This window comes from Vitis vinifera, chromosome 6 (assembly GCF_030704535.1).
Source record: "Vitis vinifera cultivar Pinot Noir 40024 chromosome 6, ASM3070453v1".
Taxonomy (NCBI): domain Eukaryota; kingdom Viridiplantae; phylum Streptophyta; class Magnoliopsida; order Vitales; family Vitaceae; genus Vitis; species Vitis vinifera.
In genome coordinates, this window is record NC_081810.1 from 3,359,167 (window position 1) to 3,380,184 (window position 21,018).

Here is a 21,018-nt window from a genome sequence, read left to right on the forward strand (position 1 = left end):
CACCACTCTTGAGTAGATATCTTCACGACTCACTGTTGCTAGGTTAAGTCAAACCTATGACTTGGTTGTCAATAGTGTCTTTCTGACAAACTATATTGTCTTTTTGGCGTTTAGCTAAAAAGCTTAGAAACGATAGTGATGACACATGATCTTTTTACTTCACACACATGACTATTGTATAAAAGGAATATCATTTCTTACATGAATGAACACAAGAAAAAAAATTATAAAAAAAATATACATCTCCAATATATAATAATAATAATAGTAAGAATAATAATGTATGTAATTGATGTAGTCATTTTTGATATGCAAATTCAAACTTTCTTTATGAGGCAAGGCGTGGATGTGTTTCTTGTATGTTACTTAGACCAATTTATGTGAAAGTATATCATCAATATTTTTATTTCTAAGTGCTTAAAAATTTGATAAAACACAAAATAATATAAGAAATATTAGCAAGATGACAAATTTTAATAAGAAAAGAAACACTCAATGGGAAGAGCAAATTTTGACCAAACATATCATTTAGTAGCAAGAAAAAACTCAGTGGGAAGTGCAAATTTTGACCAAGCATATCATTCCATAGCAAGAGTCTAGGGTCTACATGTGACTCAACATGTGAAGCAAATTTTTTATTTTCATCTCCTTCTTATTATTTCCTTGGATGCAAGTGTTTTCTTTTCCTTAATAAGTAAAAGATACAAAATAAATTATAATAATAATAAAAAATAATTTTAAAAAAAATCAATCACATGTAAATTGAAAAGTTAGAGGCTTGAGCTTTTTATTTCTTTTAGTTAAAAATTAATTTGTTATAATAAATGTAGTCAAAGAGAACAAAGGGATATGATGAGATCACTTTAGAAGTTGAATAGATAGAATATTAAAGAGAATTAGAGTAAAGAGAAACATATAGAAGGAAAAAGTGAGATATCAATTTAAGAAATGTTGTAGTGTAAGGTTAGAAATAGTTTAGAAAATAGGTAATAATAGAAAAGTGTATGAAATATGATCCTAAGTGGAATTTGAGGTGCTAATGTACGCCTGTGCTACCTTTATATATAGAGGCATGAGGCAGCCTCATATGTCAAGGTGTGGGGCACTGGAGCACTGGATATTTGCATAGTCTGCAGAGCAGAGAGAGAGAGAGAGAGAGAGAGAGAGAGAGAGAGAGAGATGGAGAGAGACAAGGAAATGAAGCAATCAAAATTCAAGAGGATTTGTGTCTTCTGTGGGAGTAGCCAAGGAAAGAAGAGCAGTTACAAGGATGCTGCTATCGAGCTTGGAAGAGAATTGGTAATTATATAATGGCTGTATATATCTTCTTAATGGATTCATCTTTCTGCTTTTCTTCTTCTTCTTCTTCATATTTTCATCTCCTTTTCCTGGAAAAAAAGGCAGTTTTCTTTCAAGGGATTTTCTGCAAATCCAATCAAGAGCTGTTCAAAGTTTCATGTTCATGAGTTGTATCACCTCTGTCTGTCTGTCTATTGTTGGTGTCTGTGGGCTACATTTAAACTACATGCTCTTTTCATCCTACATGTACTCTCTCTACATTTTTAATTACCTGTCCATTTCTTCTACATATAATTTAATTGTACTTATTGCATGTATTATTGGGTGGGTGCAATGAATATTGAAAAACCCATATCATCTTTTTTGTACTTTGAGGAGTATACTTCATATATCTCTGTAGAAGTGGGTTTGTTCATAAAAGGGAAATTTTGGAGGTTTTAACTTTTAGCTCACTTCATTAAAATTGAATGGTTGTTGAAGGTTTCAAGGAATATTGATCTGGTATATGGAGGAGGGAGTATTGGCTTGATGGGTTTAATTTCTCAAGCTGTATATGATGGTGGCCGCCATGTCATTGGGTAAGCTTCTTCTTCTTCTTCTTCTTCTTCTTGCTGGAATTTTATAAACTAATGGATGAATTAACAAATTTAGTGAATTTGGGTTGTTGTTGTTATAGTTGGGTTGGGTTCTTCAATCGTAACTGATTTTTCATGTTATTGTCTGCAGAGTCATTCCCAAGACCCTGATGCCTAGAGAGGTATGTAACTGCTGCAAACTGTATTGTTTCAAGGCTTTTTGAGCTGGGTTTTTCTTTTCTTTTTTTTCTTTTTTTTTTCTTAATGAAAATGAAAATGACCACAGAGAAAGAGCATTATCTACTTCTTTTGCACTTTCTCATTTGATGGGGGGGTTTTGGTCTTGTGGTAGCTGTTTTTACTTGAATTTCTACCTCACCTTTGTTATCTTGGATATGGATTTCACACTTTGTCTTTTTGGGTCTTATGCAAAAGCCACTAAGTGGGAATTTTCATTGGCTCAGGGATTTTCTATTTCTATATTCTTTTCACATTTTAAGCTTGGTGCACTCATCCATCACCCCAATTACCCACCTCCCTCTTCACCATTTCCTTTCCCTTATTTATATATATATATATATATATATATATATATATATATATATATATATATATATTTTTTTTTTTTTTTTTCTGATACCCACTACCCAGATTGAAGATTCTAAGCATAGCCCCTCTATTTTCTCACCAAGCTCACATTTTCCTCCATTTTCCTTCTCTTTCTTTCCTACATTTGCTTTATATTCTCAAACGGTAAAATGATTTTGGATTGAGCCCACCACCCCTGCAACACTCATCATCACAACACCCTAGCCAGCATTATTTTCTCGAGACAAAAATTAGGCAGCCTTGGGGACCTATCCCTCAAATTTGTTGTCCCTTTCCAGATTTCGTGTTGACTTGGTAATGCAATGCTCTAATGCAGATAACCGGTGAGACAGTTGGGGAAGTGAAGGCAGTTGCAGACATGCACCAAAGGAAGGCAGAGATGGCTAGACACTCAGATGCCTTTATTGCCTTACCTGGTTTGTATATAATCCTTTCAATATTCTTTGCCTATTACACTCCTCCAGTCACACACCTTTTCTTCTATCTTTTCATGGAAATTTATCATACATAGGTCCATCTTTTGATTTTCCTTTTGTTTTCATGAAAGTCTCTTCATGATGGTGAAACAGATATGCACGAAATACCCTTTGTTTTCCCCTGTGTAAGCAAATAATTCAAGGAATTTTCCAGACTTCGGAAAAAAAAAATATCGACAAGATAAGTGGAGACAGAAAAATTATTCGCTAGGAAATATCATCAGCCACAGTTTTCCATGGGGACAAACAGAACAATTAGTCCACTGCCCCTATCTTTGGTCCCCTCGCTCCTTTATTACATATCTCATATTTATTTATCTTCTGATTAGATTTAAGACTTAACAATTCAAATACCCTTAAGATAACAGAAACTTCAAACAAATCAAATACCCTTAAGATAACAATGCATGTAATGAGAAATGTGAGAGATAAGTAGTTGAAATGTATGGCATATGGGCAGTGGAAGTAACTATTTGGGGTTTTATCTGACAAGGCCCCAAAAACCCATGATTAGAGAGAGACAGCAATTTCAAACACCAGTTGATGAATTGCTCCATCAACATCTGACACTGAAAGCTGAGGATTCTGAACAATCAAACTTGTGTGGCTGATGTGCATTTTCTTCCTCTGCACCACGCCCCATTGCCTTTGATGTTATAGTAGTACTGCGCCAACCCTTGACCAAATTAAGATAATAAAAAGGACTTGTGAACTCCTTGTGGCCAAATCCTCTTGTGGTCCATCAACCCCATCACTCCATTTGCCGACTGCAGATAATGGCTGAGTTTGGTCATTTAGTTATGGTCATTTAGACTTATAAATTGAAGTAATTTATGTGATTCGATGTGTGTGAAGGTGGGTATGGAACTCTAGAAGAGCTTCTTGAAGTAATAACCTGGGCTCAGCTTGGCATCCATGACAAACCGGTAAGGCTCATTTGACATGAATAATCAGCTGATAAACATGGTGTATAATAATGAAGCTTTGATCATCTAATTTATTGGGTTTTGCAGGTGGGATTGTTGAATGTGGATGGCTACTACAACTCCCTCCTCTCATTCATAGACAAAGCAGTAGAGGAAGATTTCATAAGCCCAAGTGCCCGCCATATCATTGTATCAGCCCCCACTGCCAGGGAGTTGATGAAGAAATTGGAGGTAAATGCCTGGTTTTATTTGCCCATGTGTTTGTTAAGTTTGTGGCCTAATGGATGAATGACGTATATATGTTTGTGTGGATGATTTTCAGGAGTATTTTCCTCGCCATGAGGGAGTTGCTTCAAAACTGAGCTGGGAAACTGAACAGTTAGGCTATTCTCCCAAATGTGAACTCTCTAGGTAAGCAGATTTAGGAGTCGTCAAAGACTCAAAGAGAGGAAAAAAGGACTAGTTTTAGAAGATGAAACTCCTTCCCCTTTTTGTAAACAACAGTTCGACTCAATTTATATTATCTCTATATTTGGAAATTCAGTCTCCTAATCCTCTGTTTGGTTGCTGACAAGTCAAAAGAAAACAACATTAATCTTCTCAATTACTTCTTAATCTACAAGTTTTCCTTTGTTCCATGTAAAGCCCATCTGATATCTTCTCATTACTGGTGTATTAATGTTCTTGATCCATTCCAGGTATGCATTAATGTTAAACAATCTGCAACTGTGGCCCATTAGCTTGAGCCCAAACTCATTCTGCATTGGGTTCATGTTGGGCCCAACCAGGATTTTTCTTTCCTCAAGTTGGGCTGTAACATGGACAGGGTTAGCCCAATCCTCTGCAAATCCAGTCTCAACTTGACCTCCTGAAATCTGACTTACAGAGATTTATTGTCATTTTACATGTATTTTATGTTAATATGACCATATTTTTAAATATCACCTATTATTTTTTTTTTAAATTCAATAAATAAAGATGAAGTTGTGATGAATTTTATATAACATTCGATATTTTTAATGATTATAAATCTATACCTTCATAATTTTTATTTTTATTTTATATTTTTAACATATTTTAACTTGTATTTATAAATGCATTATTTTGTAATGTTCCTTTTTTTAATTATATTTAGTTAATTGAATAATCATAATTAAGATGGAGCATAAATATTTTTGTAAGAGTAAGGAAAACAAAAGAGCAATTGGAAGAAACTAAATTCTTAAGGTATTACGAATCTAGTAATCATAACTCTATTTATCCGAGAACCAATTAATGGTTGTCGAAAATCCTCCTTGATGATCATTACTAAAATGACATTTTCTTCTTCTTAGAATATGATTGATGATGGTGGTAGTATCCATCTACAACAAACTTGGATCCCAACTACCTCTTCCTCGAATGACATCAAAGATGGAGCTAAGTTGACAAGAACATCTATCATCTAGTTTTCCTTTCATGGAATATGAACTAATGAAAATTGTTCAAATTTCTATAATAGCATGTTAAAAGTAAAGAAACAAATTATCATTTTTAACCTTGTATTGAGTTGAGAATTGGTTTATGAAAATACAAATAAAAGTATGTCTTAATGGTGAGACAAATACAACACCTACTCCAATCCCATCAATGCATTAGACCTACTAAAGAGTAAAGAAGACTACTTCATTAGGAAATTCATTCAAAAGCTTTGAAACTTGTAGGAATTAGATGGTCTAACAGAAAATTTGTTAGTGCTTACCCTTTAATTGCTTTTTATGAGATGTAGATTGTTTCATTTACATTAAGCATTAATCCCAATCTTATTAAATGCATTGAAAGGATAGGTTTTGACATCACATATCTGATAGGGTCAACTCAAGTAATCAAATGTAACATAGGCATTTGCACATAATGTCTCAATTATTTCACAAGAAAATCAAAGCAAGATAACTTTTCCCTATAGCTAGGTGAATCGTTCAGTTCTATCCCAATCAACATTCAATTCAAGTAGTATAAGGATCTTTCTTTATTCACCCCATTTTCTTAGGCAAGCATTACTCTAAGTGAATGTTGTTGGATAACAATATAGAGTATCAATGGCTTTCTAGCCGTAAAAGCACCTAAGAAAAGTATATTAGTCAAATACTACTTTATACCTTCAAAAGTATTGTCAAAGCTTGATCTCCTATGAAAAGAACATTTTTTATCATAAGCGAGTTAAATAATTGACATTGTCTTACAAGAAAACTTGTAGGCTTTTGAGCCTTTGTAGATTCTCTAGCTCAAGCATGTTATGAACAATTGGGATTTTAGATTGACCTACATCAATGCCTCGATGTTGAACAATGAAGCCAATGAATTTTCCAAAAATGACAACAAAAGTACATTTTGAGTTGGTATTATAATAACTTATTAAACATCATTCGAAGGTCATGCAAATTATTGACTGGAACCAAAATATGTACTTCAATGGCATATATATGATATGCTTTATGCAATATAAAAAATAAATAAATCGTCCAAATGCAAATCAAATTTATGTTAAAATCCTAATTATGGATCTAACTTCTATTTTGAGCATAATTTCAAGTTTAAAAGGAAAAAATGATGCAAGTTACAAAAGTTATTTTCAATCAAAGTAAAATAAAGGGTTAATTATGCTTAAAGAGATATTTAACTCCTATGAGACATGAGAAGGGTCCACAAAAGGGCAAAACAAAGAATTTTGTACATCAAAGATAAGAACTTAATGCTACAGAAAAAAAAAAAAAAAAAAAAAAAAAGAAAAAAAAAGAGGGCAAACAACCATGAGGAAGGACATTTGAAGCAAATGCAATCAAGCTTAAAATGGAATTTAGAACTTAAACCTAGTAGCAACATATACACTATATTTGACATGATTTTTGAAGAACTTTTCATGATTTTTTTTTTCTTTTTGTGCAAGTTACATATGGTTTTGAAGCTAAAAAATTCAAGAGTCTAACACTTTAAATGGTGCATAAATCAATGTTGAAATAAAGAAGTTATGATCAGTAAAAAACAACTGGGCAAAGTCAAATGATTATTTCAAATGTGAAATGGCGACTTCAAAATTCAACTTATAATTTCAAAACCTATCTTGAAACTACCTCAAATTTCAAAATGAACCTAATTTTGAAATCACATACTGTCACTCTAAGATTTTGCCTCATCTTCCTTGAGAATGTGCTTTAGGCACTCTATCCACCTATAATGGGCCACACACCACTAGAAATCATGATTTTATTATTTTTTTAGTTAATTTTAAGTAATTATTTAGGAAACAAGTGTCTAATGGGAACACGTCACATGTTGAGTTTTTGTGGGAATTATTAAAACTCAATTTTTAGGTTTTTTTTTAGGAGTTCTAGATTTTTAGAGAATGGGAGATTTTCTTCATGATTCTTGAGGAAAAGAGAAGACACCAATCTTGTTTCTCTTTTTATTATTGAATAAATTATTGTTTTTAATTTCTTTGAAATCAAGAATGGTTTTTTCTTGTTCTTTTATGGTCTATGTATGTGATAACACACTCATAAGAGACTAAAAAACCATGGGTGTTAAATATGAAAACCTAGGATTAGATCCAAAGGGAAACAATAGGTGAAATTGAGCTAATTATAGGCACCAATGTTAAGATCAAAATACATTCAAAAGTTAGTTTGACTTAGGAGATGGTATAATTGCATATTCTTTGATACTATGGATTTTTGATAATTCTTGATCAAAAGTTTTGTTATTGTTTTTTATCTTAAGACAACTCTATACAAAATGGTAAAAGCATAAAAATCTTGTACCTAAACTCAAATTTCATATTCATTCATCTATTAGGTAATTCAAAATAAAATAAAATATTAAAAGTTAGGATATGGATCAACTTTGAGACATAGAACTTAGGTTGATCTCGTTAGATGATGAATTTTAATTATCCTAGGACTAATTGAATTATATACCCTTATTTCATTTAAAGGTCTATATCTAAAGTTGGATTGTGAAACTCTAAACATGATGAATTGAATTAAAAATCAATAATGATTCTACATATTTTAGGAAATCTTTGTTCATATTTTCTTCTTATTTATATATTGAAATTAGTTTTTTTTTTTTACCTATAACAAATAATTAATCTTTATAATCTAAAAACAATTGAACACATTAAAGTTGATTTCAAAGAACGACAATGTAAAATACTATAAAGTTGTAGTAAATCCATTTCTATTTTTTCTTTACTAGAATTATCATGTATTTAGGATTTAGTACTTTGTAATTATAATAGAGATTTATAGTCAATTATCTTTTCTCTTTATAGATTTGACAACTACATCATCAATATAACTCCCACATGTACCGAAATATTTCACTAAAGATTCTTTACACAACACATTAACTAGTGGCACCCATATTCTATGTAACTTTTGGCTATGAAAAATTATTAACTTTTTTGTACAACTTCTAGCAATATGAAATTATTAAATTGACTTCTTAGCATAACTTTTGCTTATAAGAATTTTTTTTTCCTTCGTAGTTTCTAGCTATGAAAAAATATAAAATGATTTTACTAAATTTTATACATAGTTTTTTACTATAGGAAATAGTAAAATAATTTTTCTTCATAGCTTTTAGTTATAAAATATGCTATGTAAGTCCTATGGCTATGTGAGTATTACAAAATTATTTATTTACTTTTGGCTTTTGACTACATCAAAAAACATAACATAATTTAAATAGCATTTAAAAATTAAAATAAAATGAGATAAAACTCCCTAATATACTTTACAAAATATACGTTTGATATGAATGAGGTCTTTGAAGAAAGGAAAAATCTTACTCTTTTCAGCAACTATGAATGAGATGTTTAATATAAGAAAGAAATCTTTGAGAACTTATCAACCTAAAACTCATGATAATAATAATAACAACAAAATGAATTGATAGAAAGAAATTTATAAAATATGGATTTCGTCTAGTAATCCTACCTATTTTTCTAAGGTTCACTACAAATATGGAAAATGATGTCATCCACAATATATATAGTTTTTCCCTCATTAGGAAGAACATTTAAGGCAAAATGGTTGGATGGATTAAAATATGAAGGTGTGGACCCCGCATTTCGGCTCATGCGTTTCCCACTCGACGGCGAGCTCGATTTATTTTGAAAAAAATTGATTTTTATTTATTGTTTGAAAATGACTTGGAGTCGCCACTTATTTTTGTTTTATTTTTAAAGGGTAAACAAAATAAGAAAGAAAAACCCTAAGTGTGACTCCTTAATTTGGAAAAGGTGATCTGCGAAAAACCGGATCGGGTTCGGGGGTCAGGTTACTTATCAGGAAGGTACGGTAAAAACCGTAGCACCCTTCTAAGTCCCTAAAAACGGGTCTCTACTGATAAAATGAAGCAATCATGGCAATGGACGAGTAGATCAATGAGTACCCAGAATAAATCAGGCACACGTGAGAATCAAAATATGCTTGGACAATTATCAGGGTGAAAGTAGGTGCGTACCTGGGCGACGAGCCACCATGCGCTATCAAGAGAAAGGCTAGTGCATAATTAAGAAATAATAGCATGCATGTCGGAGAGCAGGATAAATAAATCATGTATGGCAATTAAATCAATCAATCATAAAATCATGTATGTAGGGCCCCCACCAAAGCCCGATCGATCTTGCATGAATTAATCTCATAAATTCCATTATTCTGAAATTATGAAAGTGACATTCACGCTTATATAAAACCAAGAGGAACATGAGATTATTTGAAAACCGGAATGAAATTAAAACTGTTCGAGTGAAGACTGGATTTTTAAAATTTGTTTGAAAATTGGAGTTTCGAAAATTATTTGGAAATTGGAGTTTTGGAAATTAAATTTAAGAATTTGAATTTTTGAGATTAAATTTGAAAGAAATTGGAATTTTTAAAAGGATTTGAGAATTGATGTCTTGAGAATTAAATTTAAGAATTGGAACTTTAGAAATTAGATTTTAAAGAAATTGGAAATCGGAACTTTAAAGGATTATTTAAAAATTGGAATTTATTTAAAGTTGGAATTTTCAAAAATAAATAATTAAGATGAATAAAATAATAACAATAGCGAAAATAATAATGATTAGATAAAGAAATGTGAAAAATGGAATTTTGAGGGATTATTTAAAAATGGAATTCTTTTAAAAATGAATGAATCAACAAATAAACGGATATAATAATAATGAAAGTAATAATGATTAATTAAATAATGTGAAAATTGGAATTCCGAAAAATTGGATTTTTGAAAATTAGATTTTTGAAAATTAGATTTTGAAAATTAAAGTTTCGGAAATTAAATTTGGAAATTGGAGTTTTAAAACTTATTTGAAAACAATTTGGAATTTTTGAAAAATTAATTGAGAATGGAGATTTTGAAAATTAGATTTAAAAACCTAAGTTTTAAAAATTTTATTTGAAAACGTGAAGTGGAAATTAAAAAAGAGATGGGAGCATTTAATAAAAAAAAAGAAAATGGGTCCATTGTCTGCAGGCCTCAATATTTTATAATGGGTTGTGTGCTACTTTGTTGACTTTTGTTTTTTTTTTATTTGTTTATTTGTTTTTGCTTCAGCCTTTGCCAGAGACCTTCACAGTAGAGAAGCCCATTTTCTGATTTTTTCGAAACAGCGCTGAAATTTCTGGGCATGACTGGTTATGGATGGAGAGACCCATTTTCAGGCGGCATCCGTGGCCAAGGTGGGTGGAATTAACAGAAGTGAAAAGCATGATTTCGGGCATCAAACTCAAATAAAACAGAGACAAAAATAATTCCAACAACACCAAAATGAAGAAAACGAAATGAACTATAGCTCAGTCAATGCAACTCACGGATCAGTTAAATATGCTCTCTGATTCGCACCTGGAAAATCCCGAAAATCCCTTTTGCTGAAAATCCTTTTTCAACCCCCTCTTTCCCAGCTCCTCTCTCTCTCTCTTCCCGTTCCTCTGTTCTGCTCGGGTTTTCCTTCAGCCTGCTTCTCTCTCAATCTCATTCTCTGATTTTCTCTCTTTTCTCTCAGTTGCCCTTCAAATCCTCCAGATCACCCTCCAGGCGCTTCCTCTGAAAAATCCCCTACGCCCCCCTCTTCCTCTCTAAAAATCCAGCTCCAACTCCCCTAGCCAGCCTTTTCTTTATTTCTTTTCCTCTCTTTTTCTCTCCAGTCGGTTCCTACCTTCTCCAGCAAACCATCACCTGCTTCCCTGTTTCAGCCGTCAGCAGCATGGCTTCCTTCATCAGCAGCATGGCGTCTCTTGCAGCTGGTCCCACGCATGGAGAGGGGTCCCCCCCACACTTCTCGGGTGCTGCCAGCTCCTCTAATATATATAAAAAAACTAAATACCCCTTGGCTCTTCAAAGGGGGTCTACAAATATGCCCCTCTTCGGTAGAGCTCACGAGTGTAAGGAATATGAACACTGAAGTGAAAGGTAAATGTGAATAGTGAGTGCAATGAAGTGAACTCTACCGAAGAACTAAGGAGACCCCCATAAGGACACTAGTGAGATATAAACTCACTCAGGCTAGCAAAATGAACAACAAGGTCTCTAATCCTAAAAGAAAAAGATGCCTCAAAATGCCTCTGAAGCCACACTAAGGATCCAGACTCCTTCAAAGATACCTCCAAAAGTGACTCAAAAAACGATGTCAAAGATAAGTAACGGTCGAACCACCCTGGAGTACAAGAAAGAATGTGCTCGAATGAGACTGCCCTATGTGAACTATACGAGAATGCCAAGTGTAGGGTGCCCAACAACATGACTGAAATAATGTGTCGTGAACTCAAAGGACTATGTCATGTGCAATGGGGGGGGAAGCCTAGAAGAGTAATGATGAATAGGCGATAAGCATCAAGTGACCAGGTGAGGAGAATGACTCTGAACGCCTAAAATGGAAATGTGACCCGGAATGTCATACTGAAGCAAAGGCCTGGACGCCGAACTGGCCTGATAGGAAGAATGAATGACCGATCTATATGGGTGCGGTCCCGACTCAAACTAAACACAAACTGATAGGGAAATGGCCGATCGATATGGGTGCGGCCCCAACTCAAACTGACAAGACAATGATCGATCGATATAGGTGCGGCCCCGACTCACTGACACGATGAATGACCGATCAATATAGGTGCGGTCCAAACTCAAACTGAACTGACAAGGAGATGACCGATCGTATAGGTGCGGTCCCGACTCAAACTGACACGATAATGACCGATCGTATAGGTGCGGTCCCGGAAACTGAACTGACATGACAAAGAGATGACCGATCGTATAGGTGCGGCCCCGACTCAAACTGACACGATAATGACCGATTGATATAGGTGCGGTCCCGACTCAAACTGATAAGATGATGACCGATCGTATAGGTGCGGTCCCAGAAACTGAACTGACATGACAGGAAGATGGACGATCGTATAGGTGCGGTCTCAGAAACTGAACTGACATGACAAAGAGATGGCCGATCGTATAGGTGCGGCCCCGACTCAAACTGACACGATAACGACCGATCGTATAGGTGCGGTCCCAGAAATTGAACTGACATGACGAAGAGATGACCGATCATATAGGTGCGGTCCCGACTCAAACTGACACGATAATGACCGATCATATAGGTGCGGTCCCAGAAACTGAACTGACATGACAGGAAGATGGCCGATCGTATAGGTGCGGCCCCGACTCAAACTGATAAGATGATGACCGATCGTATAGGTGCGGTCCCAGAAACTGAACTGACATGACAGGAAGATGGCCGATCGTATAGGTGCGGCCCCGACTCAAACTGATAAGATAATGACCGATCGTATAGGTGCGGTCCCGACTCAAACTGATAAGATGATAACCGATCGTATAGGTGCGGTCTCAGAAACTGAACTGACATGACAGGAAGATGGCCGATCGTATAGGTGCGGCCCCGACTCAAACTGACACGATAATGACCGATCGTATAGGTGCGGTCCCAGAAACTGAACTGACATGACAAGAAGATGGCCGATCGATATAGGTGCGGCCCCGACTCAAACTGACACGATAATGACCGATCGTATAGGTGCGGTCCCAGAAACTGACCTGTCATGACAAAGAGATGGCCGATCATATAGGTGCGGCCCCGACTCAAACTAACACGATAATGACCGATCGTATAGGTGCGGTCCCAGAAACTGAACTGACATGACAAGGAGATGGCCGATCGATATAGGTGCGGCCCCGACTCAAACTGACACGATAATGACCGATCGATATAGGTGCGGTCCCAGAAACTGACTGACATGACAAGGAGATGGCCGATCGTATAGGTGCGGCCCCGACTCAAACTGACACGATAATGACCGATCGTATAGGTGCGGTCCTAGAAACTGAACTGACATGACAGGAAGATGACCGATCGATATAGGTGCGGTCCCGACTCAAATTGACACGATAATGACCGATCGTATAGGTGCGGCCCCGACCCAAACTGATAAGATGATGACCGATCGTATAGGTGCGGTCCCAAAAACTGAACTGACAGGAAGATGGCCGATCGATATAGGTGCGGCCCCGACTCAAACTGACATGACAAGATGATGAATGACCTGATCAAGTGACCCAAAACCAAAGGATGACCCAGATAATGATGCAAGTAAACTCGGGAGGGGATATGCCACAGTATGACAACTCATAAGGATCGACAACTAGGTCGAAAGATAATGAAGCCTGTGAAAGGTCTGATGCTCTCGGAGAAAGGGGTGTGCTCTAGTATGCAATGACGAATAAGCAGAGATACAAACTGCCTCCAAACCACTATACTCTGAAATATGTTCATCCATCATGTAATGAAAATGCCCAATCTCAGATAGGTAATGCCAAACAGGACCATGTATCGTGACACCATGCTAACAAAACAAAACTAACTGGTGAATAACAATAATGATGATAACCAGTGCTCAAAATGAAAAGAGCAAGCAAATCAACACTCAACATGCCAACTATCAAAATGAAAGCATCGTCACTAATAAGTCAACAGATCTGTCAGGCCCTGCCATCATGGAAGATGTTGAACCTAAAGTCCAAAAGATGTATGAAAACATAACCAAGGTGATCGAGGACTGATCTACATCTCCTCCTAATCGAGAAAAGGGTGAAGTCATGTGCTACGGTGGGATGTGTAGGATAAAAGAAGGTGATGATCAGGCTCTGGTAAGATAGAAAGTACAAAAGTATCAAGGGTGAAATGTCTGAGTATGAAATGAAAGGTAGAGAGATATCCGAGATCGTCCAAGTATGCCGAGAAGACTAAACCCGAGGTATCAAGAGCTCCATAATCCATCGAAAAGTAGTAATCACAAACAGGAAGTCAAATCTCGATGTCAAAACATCCAACTAGGCGGTTATGCCCCAGTATGCAATGAGGACAACATGAAATAATCCAATGATCTCCATATCACTCGTCAGATGCTCCAATGTCAATAACCAATCTGATCTCCCTCCAAAAGATGGACATGTCCCAGTGTAAAGGATCCAAATAGGGTGGCTATGCTCCAATGAAAAATGCTCTCCATCTCGGCTATGCCCCAGTGTAAAGTAGTGTATCCAAGTCGACAACTGCTGAAGAAGATCATGCTAGTGTATACGTCAACAAATCAATCAATCTCAAGTCTCACTGCCAAAAATGATAATATCTCAACATGATCCATACGAATAAGAATCCCGGGCTCTATGAATGTGAATGAGGTGGCTATGCCCCAGTGTAAACCACCTGAAATGACTATGCTCCAATGAAAAATCAAAGTCCATCACCGATGAGAAGGCTATGCCTCAAAATAAATCGTCATCTCAAAAATCTACCATCAATGAGTAGAGTGTGTCGCAATGCAGAGTATCGAGTAGAGTGACTGTATCTCCAATAAAAGTGCTCTCTGAAGTGGCTATGCCCTAGTGTAGGGTCATCCCACAACTCCTAATCCATCATAATCCACGTGAAGAAGCAAACTGACTATGCCTCAGTGCAAAGCATCATCCCGAAAGAAAACGTCATCGATGAGGGGGGTATGCCCCAGTGTAGATAACAGCGCCTCTGAAAATCCATCACTGATAATAGGGGTATGCCCCAGTGTAAATCATCATCTCAACTCTACATCCATCATGCTCTGAGAAATAATCACCAACTAATCTCGAGTATTGCCCACGTGTGAGCTGTCAAACACAATGCGTGAAGTAATGGCCTCAGGGTGGTCTTCAGACACGGGACGTAACGTAGGCTAAGGTAATAGGGTGAAAGAAATGAAAGGAAACTAGGCTCAAAGATCCCAATGATATAATCCCCCATACCCCTCGTGCATGAGATGCAATGTGTAGAAAACGTCATGAGTCCCGGACCTAGGGGTCCCTACACGAAAAGTGATGATAAAGGAATGGACATATCGAATGAACAAGTATGATGTGTGGATGCTGAACCCAAGTCAAACATCAAGCAGGATGAGAAAAGAAAGAAACCAGAAGAGCTAAGGGTGGAATGGAGGAACAAAACAAAGATACAAGAAAACAAAGAGGTAGAAAAATGAGTGATGGTCAACCTGCATCAAAGCATGGAAAGTAGTCACATCCAAAACAGATGGGATGATGGATAGAGCAAGGATCCAGAGATATTAAAGAAAGGTCACTCGTCTCTCTCACAAAAATCGAATGGATGACTCATACTCTCACCCAAAATATACACTAAGATGGAATCTCAGAAAGAAGCTCTCATACGAACTCTCTCTAATACATGAACTCAATAAAGCAAACTAGCACATTCATACATGTGCTCAATGGAAAACGGTATAATGAACAATACACTTTTTTTTTTTTTTTTTTTTTTTTTTTTTTTTTTTTTGCGCATACTCTGATCAATAATGAATGAACTCCCATGAAAATACATACCCCAAATGATCAAACCCTCTCCACATACGAATGTAACATGAATCCTCACCAACAAGACAACCTCTCAAAATAACATCTCTGAACCACTGCCCATGGGGGGTGAATGATAGGAAAGAATGTGACAATCCTCCATGCAGTGACGTGTGAAAAACCACCACTCAAGGTGAAACACGGATAATGTCGAGCAAGCAATAATGAAAGAAAAGGCAGAGAACGAATATCGCAAGTGGTGATATGTGATATAAGAAAAATAGTGATGAAATGATGTCCAAGTGGAAAATAACACAGTGAAGAGTGAAGAATGAGGCTCGAACAAGTGTGTCAGGTCTGGAACTCATGACGTATCCAAACATAGCATGCAAGCACTACAGGGTCCTCAACCCGGTGTAATAGGTAAATGAAGTGATGAAATAAAAGGCTATGTGCTCGTGTGAGGCTCAAAGGGCTAGCAACGGGTAACTCTATATGTGAGGGTGATAAAGTAAATAGGCTCATGAAATGATGGCCACCCATCATTTGACCAAAACCTCGAACATCATGCTTTCGAGATCTCACATGACCAATACTAAAGATTGGTATCCATCCAACATAGTCATGGCGACTCCTCTGAAATCGTGTGAAATCTCTCACTAATGCTCCGTGATAACCGTCAATGTCCTCTGATAATCACCTCACTCCATCATCACAAGTCACTCACCATCATCTCATAAAATCAATCTCTCTGATCACATCAAAACACCTGAAGTCATGTGCAATGACTCAAATCTGGATGCTCCATGACGATCCATCTGCCTCAACAACATCATCAAGTAGTCAAGCCACTCTCTCATCACGATCCATCTATCATCGTGTGAAGCTCACCTCGGGTCTAACCATCTCTGACACTACCAGGTCAGATCAAGGAAATGATGGAAAGAATAGGCAATGGTACTATAATATACGAAGGCGAATAAGAATGGTAAAGGTCGTATAACGGTACCAAGGGGTGGTGTCATGTCAGGCTCAAAATGGGTAGGTCGACAAGTCCATAGAGTCGGGATATGGATATGGATATGGTACTGCTCCGAACAGAAGGTAAAATGGGTCACAGTCTCGAACTCTCTAGGTCGAGCTCCTGATCCTAGGTCAATAGGCTCAATATCCTCCATGATAGGTCAGGCCAAAGTGATCGTGGTGTAAGTGAAAGATGTACCAAGTCAAAAGTACAACACATCATTTGATATATGGTCCTGTGATGACAATCTAAAATTGGAAATATGACAGAAACTCTAAGGTCATAAAGGTGTCCACTGTGAGATGGCTACAAATGTGACTAGAGAATTCCCATCAATAATCCAAGATGAAAGAGGTGTGAAAAAACACGCTATCACGAGATTAATACTCCATCTGTAACCACATATCCTTGAATCAACCTTCAACTCGAGCTCCATAAGAGAAAAATAATAAGGTGATCAAGGCGACTCTCTCGAAAAAAGTGTGAACATGAAAACGTGCCTTTCACCTTTCCGTAATGAAAATATGAGCATCGAGTCAAAAATTGAATCAAGGATCAAACAAAGAATGAGGTATCGGGCTCGTGATAGGTGTGCAATGCTAAAACAAGATGATCATGATGGATGAACATATCCCGAAGTATCAAGTAAGTGTCAACAAAGTGAAAGGATGTGTCGAGCCAAAAAAGAAAAACGAAAGCCCTAAAGAGAAAACATGACAAACTCATCGAGTGAAAAACATAATCCAAGGTGACATGACAAAGGTGGTCCAACCGATACTCAAACTCAAACAGATCTCCGAGCACTCTCAACTGTAGACTAAAAAGAGGGAAAACTGGATCCGAACTGTAACTAAAGAGGCTCTGAAGGCCCTCAGATGCACCCACGTGTAGGGGGGAAAGTCTTAATCGAATGATCTACGGCTCAACCTACAAGGGCAAGGTGGCTCTAAATGGATATGGGTGGACTTTAGAGGATCCCCAGCAGAAGTGATCGTACCCTCCAACGGTACGCAATCCTCTGCACGCCTCAGAAGAGACGGGGCGCTTCCATGCAAGGTGGATATCACATCCACACATGCACTACCTCGACATCCCAGGGGGTTTCCTATGGTGAAACCTCTCAAACCCTCAACGCTCAATGGTCAACTAAAGTGCACAGTGAATGGTGTAGGTACATCCGAAAACCCTAAGAATCTATAGCAGAAGAGGAAACACACTGGTCACACGACTATCCATGAAACCTAGCTCGGGGCTATACAGGTCTTCAATGATCGGACTCCAATCGACATCAAAGTGTCGCTCTCCTCCAGAATGCTCCCATGCATCGATATAGCCCGTCGCTAGACCCTACTCCTAATCTCTGGCTCGGTCAGAGAGCAAGCACACAGAAGGTCTCACACTTGCAATAGTGAGAACCGAGATGAAAGGGATGACCAAGACCAAGAGATTTGGAAATAAGGGGATAGAAGTGAGACCCACATAGACAAGCGACATGCAATCATGCAGAGGAAGGGCAGTCATGCATCATACAATCAGGCAGAGTAGGATATATCACTCATGTACACAAGATAAGCGAGAATACGACAATCAAGACGAATAGTGATACAAAACATCATGCTTAAAGACGATCAAAATAGTGTACAAGTCAGATAATCAACATGTCAAGCTGAGTGATATACAATGGCGAGTGTATGCATGTGAAGTGATCAGAACAATCATGCCAAAATCAGAATCAATACGCTAAGCAATGCAATAAGATCAATCATCAATAATCCAGCATGCCAATGTCTCAAACGAATGTATCAATGAAACACAGAAGAAATCATGGCATCAGAATCGTCAATCAATACAAATCAATCAACACGATCGACATGTCAAAGTCTCAAGTGGATATAAAATCCGAGCATGCATCAAATATCCTCAATGTGCAATCAAGAAATGGGTATCCACTGATCGTCCAATCGAATGCCACGTTTGCTTCACTCTAAGTTCAAGCTTGACCCTCTAAACATCCCCAGCGGAGTCGCCATTTTGTGGACCCCGCATTTCGGCTCATGCGTTTCCCACTCGACGGCGAGCTCGATTTATTTTGAAAAAAATTGATTTTTATTTATTGTTTGAAAATGACTTGGAGTCGCCACTTATTTTTGTTTTATTTTTAAAGGGTAAACAAAATAAGAAAGAAAAACCCTAAGTGTGACTCCTTAATTTGGAAAAGGTGATCTGCGAAAAACCGGATCGGGTTCGGGGGTCAGGTTACTTATCAGGAAGGTACGGTAAAAACCGTAGCACCCTTCTAAGTCCCTAAAAACGGGTCTCTACTGATAAAATGAAGCAATCATGGCAATGGACGAGTAGATCAATGAGTACCCAGAATAAATCAGGCACACGTGAGAATCAAAATATGCTTGGACAATTATCAGGGTGAAAGTAGGTGCGTACCTGGGCGACGAGCCACCATGCGCTATCAAGAGAAAGGCTAGTGCATAATTAAGAAATAATAGCATGCATGTCGGAGAGCAGGATAAATAAATCATGTATGGCAATTAAATCAATCAATCATAAAATCATGTATGTAGGGCCCCCACCAAAGCCCGATCGATCTTGCATGAATTAATCTCATAAATTCCATTATTCTGAAATTATGAAAGTGACATTCACGCTTATATAAAACCAAGAGGAACATGAGATTATTTGAAAACCGGAATGAAATTAAAACTGTTCGAGTGAAGACTGGATTTTTAAAATTTGTTTGAAAATTGGAGTTTCGAAAATTATTTGGAAATTGGAGTTTTGGAAATTAAATTTAAGAATTTGAATTTTTGAGATTAAATTTGAAAGAAATTGGAATTTTTAAAAGGATTTGAGAATTGATGTCTTGAGAATTAAATTTAAGAATTGGAACTTTAGAAATTAGATTTTAAAGAAATTGGAAATCGGAACTTTAAAGGATTATTTAAAAATTGGAATTTATTTAAAGTTGGAATTTTCAAAAATAAATAATTAAGATGAATAAAATAATAACAATAGCGAAAATAATAATGATTAGATAAAGAAATGTGAAAAATGGAATTTTGAGGGATTATTTAAAAATGGAATTCTTTTAAAAATGAATGAATCAACAAATAAACGGATATAATAATAATGAAAGTAATAATGATTAATTAAATAATGTGAAAATTGGAATTCCGAAAAATTGGATTTTTGAAAATTAGATTTTTGAAAATTAGATTTTGAAAATTAAAGTTTCGGAAATTAAATTTGGAAATTGGAGTTTTAAAACTTATTTGAAAACAATTTGGAATTTTTGAAAAATTAATTGAGAATGGAGATTTTGAAAATTAGATTTAAAAACCTAAGTTTTAAAAATTTTATTTGAAAACGTGAAGTGGAAATTAAAAAAGAGATGGGAGCATTTAATAAAAAAAAAGAAAATGGGTCCATTGTCTGCAGGCCTCAATATTTTATAATGGGTTGTGTGCTACTTTGTTGACTTTTGTTTTTTTTTTATTTGTTTATTTGTTTTTGCTTCAGCCTTTGCCAGAGACCTTCACAGTAGAGAAGCCCATTTTCTGATTTTTTCGAAACAGCGCTGAAATTTCTGGGCATGACTGGTTATGGATGGAGAGACCCATTTTCAGGCGGCATCCGTGGCCAAGGTGGGTGGAATTAACAGAAGTGAAAAGCATGATTTCGGGCATCAAACTCAAATAAAACAGAGACAAAAATAATTCCAACAACACCAAAATGAAGAAAACGAAATGAACTATAGCTCAGTCAATGCAACTCACGGATCAGTTAAATATGCTCTCTGATTCGCACCTGGAAAATCCCGAAAATCCCTTTTGCTGAAAATCCTTTTTCAACCCCCTCTTTCCCAGCTCCTCTCTCTCTCTCTTCCCGTTCCTCTGTTCTGCTCGGGTTTTCCTTCAGCCTGCTTCTCTCTCAATCTCATTCTCTGATTTTCTCTCTTTTCTCTCAGTTGCCCTTCAAATCCTCCAGATCACCCTCCAGGCGCTTCCTCTGAAAAATCCCCTACGCCCCCCTCTTCCTCTCTAAAAATCCCTTGTCTAATGGATTAAAAAATGATGCATCAATCTTGATAGTTTAGAATATTTTCAAACTCATCCTCAAATCCTTGTCATGGAAGATTTATCTCAATCTCTCATTAAAAAGCAACAGTTCAAGCCTAACTTCTTATTGTAAAAACCATGAATGGA

At 36.6% G+C, this 21,018-nt stretch overlaps 1 protein-coding gene across 2 annotated transcripts; it reads left to right on the forward strand.

Annotated features, from left to right (window-relative positions):
- Positions 1 to 1,076: 1,076 nt before the first annotated feature.
- LOC100256973 (cytokinin riboside 5'-monophosphate phosphoribohydrolase LOG1) lies at positions 1,077 to 5,494 on the forward strand. Of its 2 annotated transcripts, none has more exons than XM_002285210.5 (8): positions 1,077 to 1,299; positions 1,780 to 1,877; positions 2,026 to 2,056; positions 2,800 to 2,899; positions 3,815 to 3,885; positions 3,973 to 4,116; positions 4,208 to 4,296; positions 4,584 to 4,889. In XM_002285210.5, exons 1-8 carry the CDS (start codon positions 1,180 to 1,182, stop codon positions 4,747 to 4,749), a joined length of 819 nt encoding a protein of 272 aa, XP_002285246.2. In that variant the 5' UTR covers positions 1,077 to 1,179; the 3' UTR covers positions 4,750 to 4,889. The 2 variants fall into 2 exon arrangements, with proteins under 2 accessions (XP_002285246.2, XP_019075849.1); XM_019220304.2 differs by lacking the exon at positions 4,584 to 4,889 and adding an exon at positions 5,220 to 5,494 and having other exon boundaries at positions 1,080 to 1,299.
- The last annotated feature ends 15,524 nt before the right edge of the window (positions 5,495 to 21,018 follow it).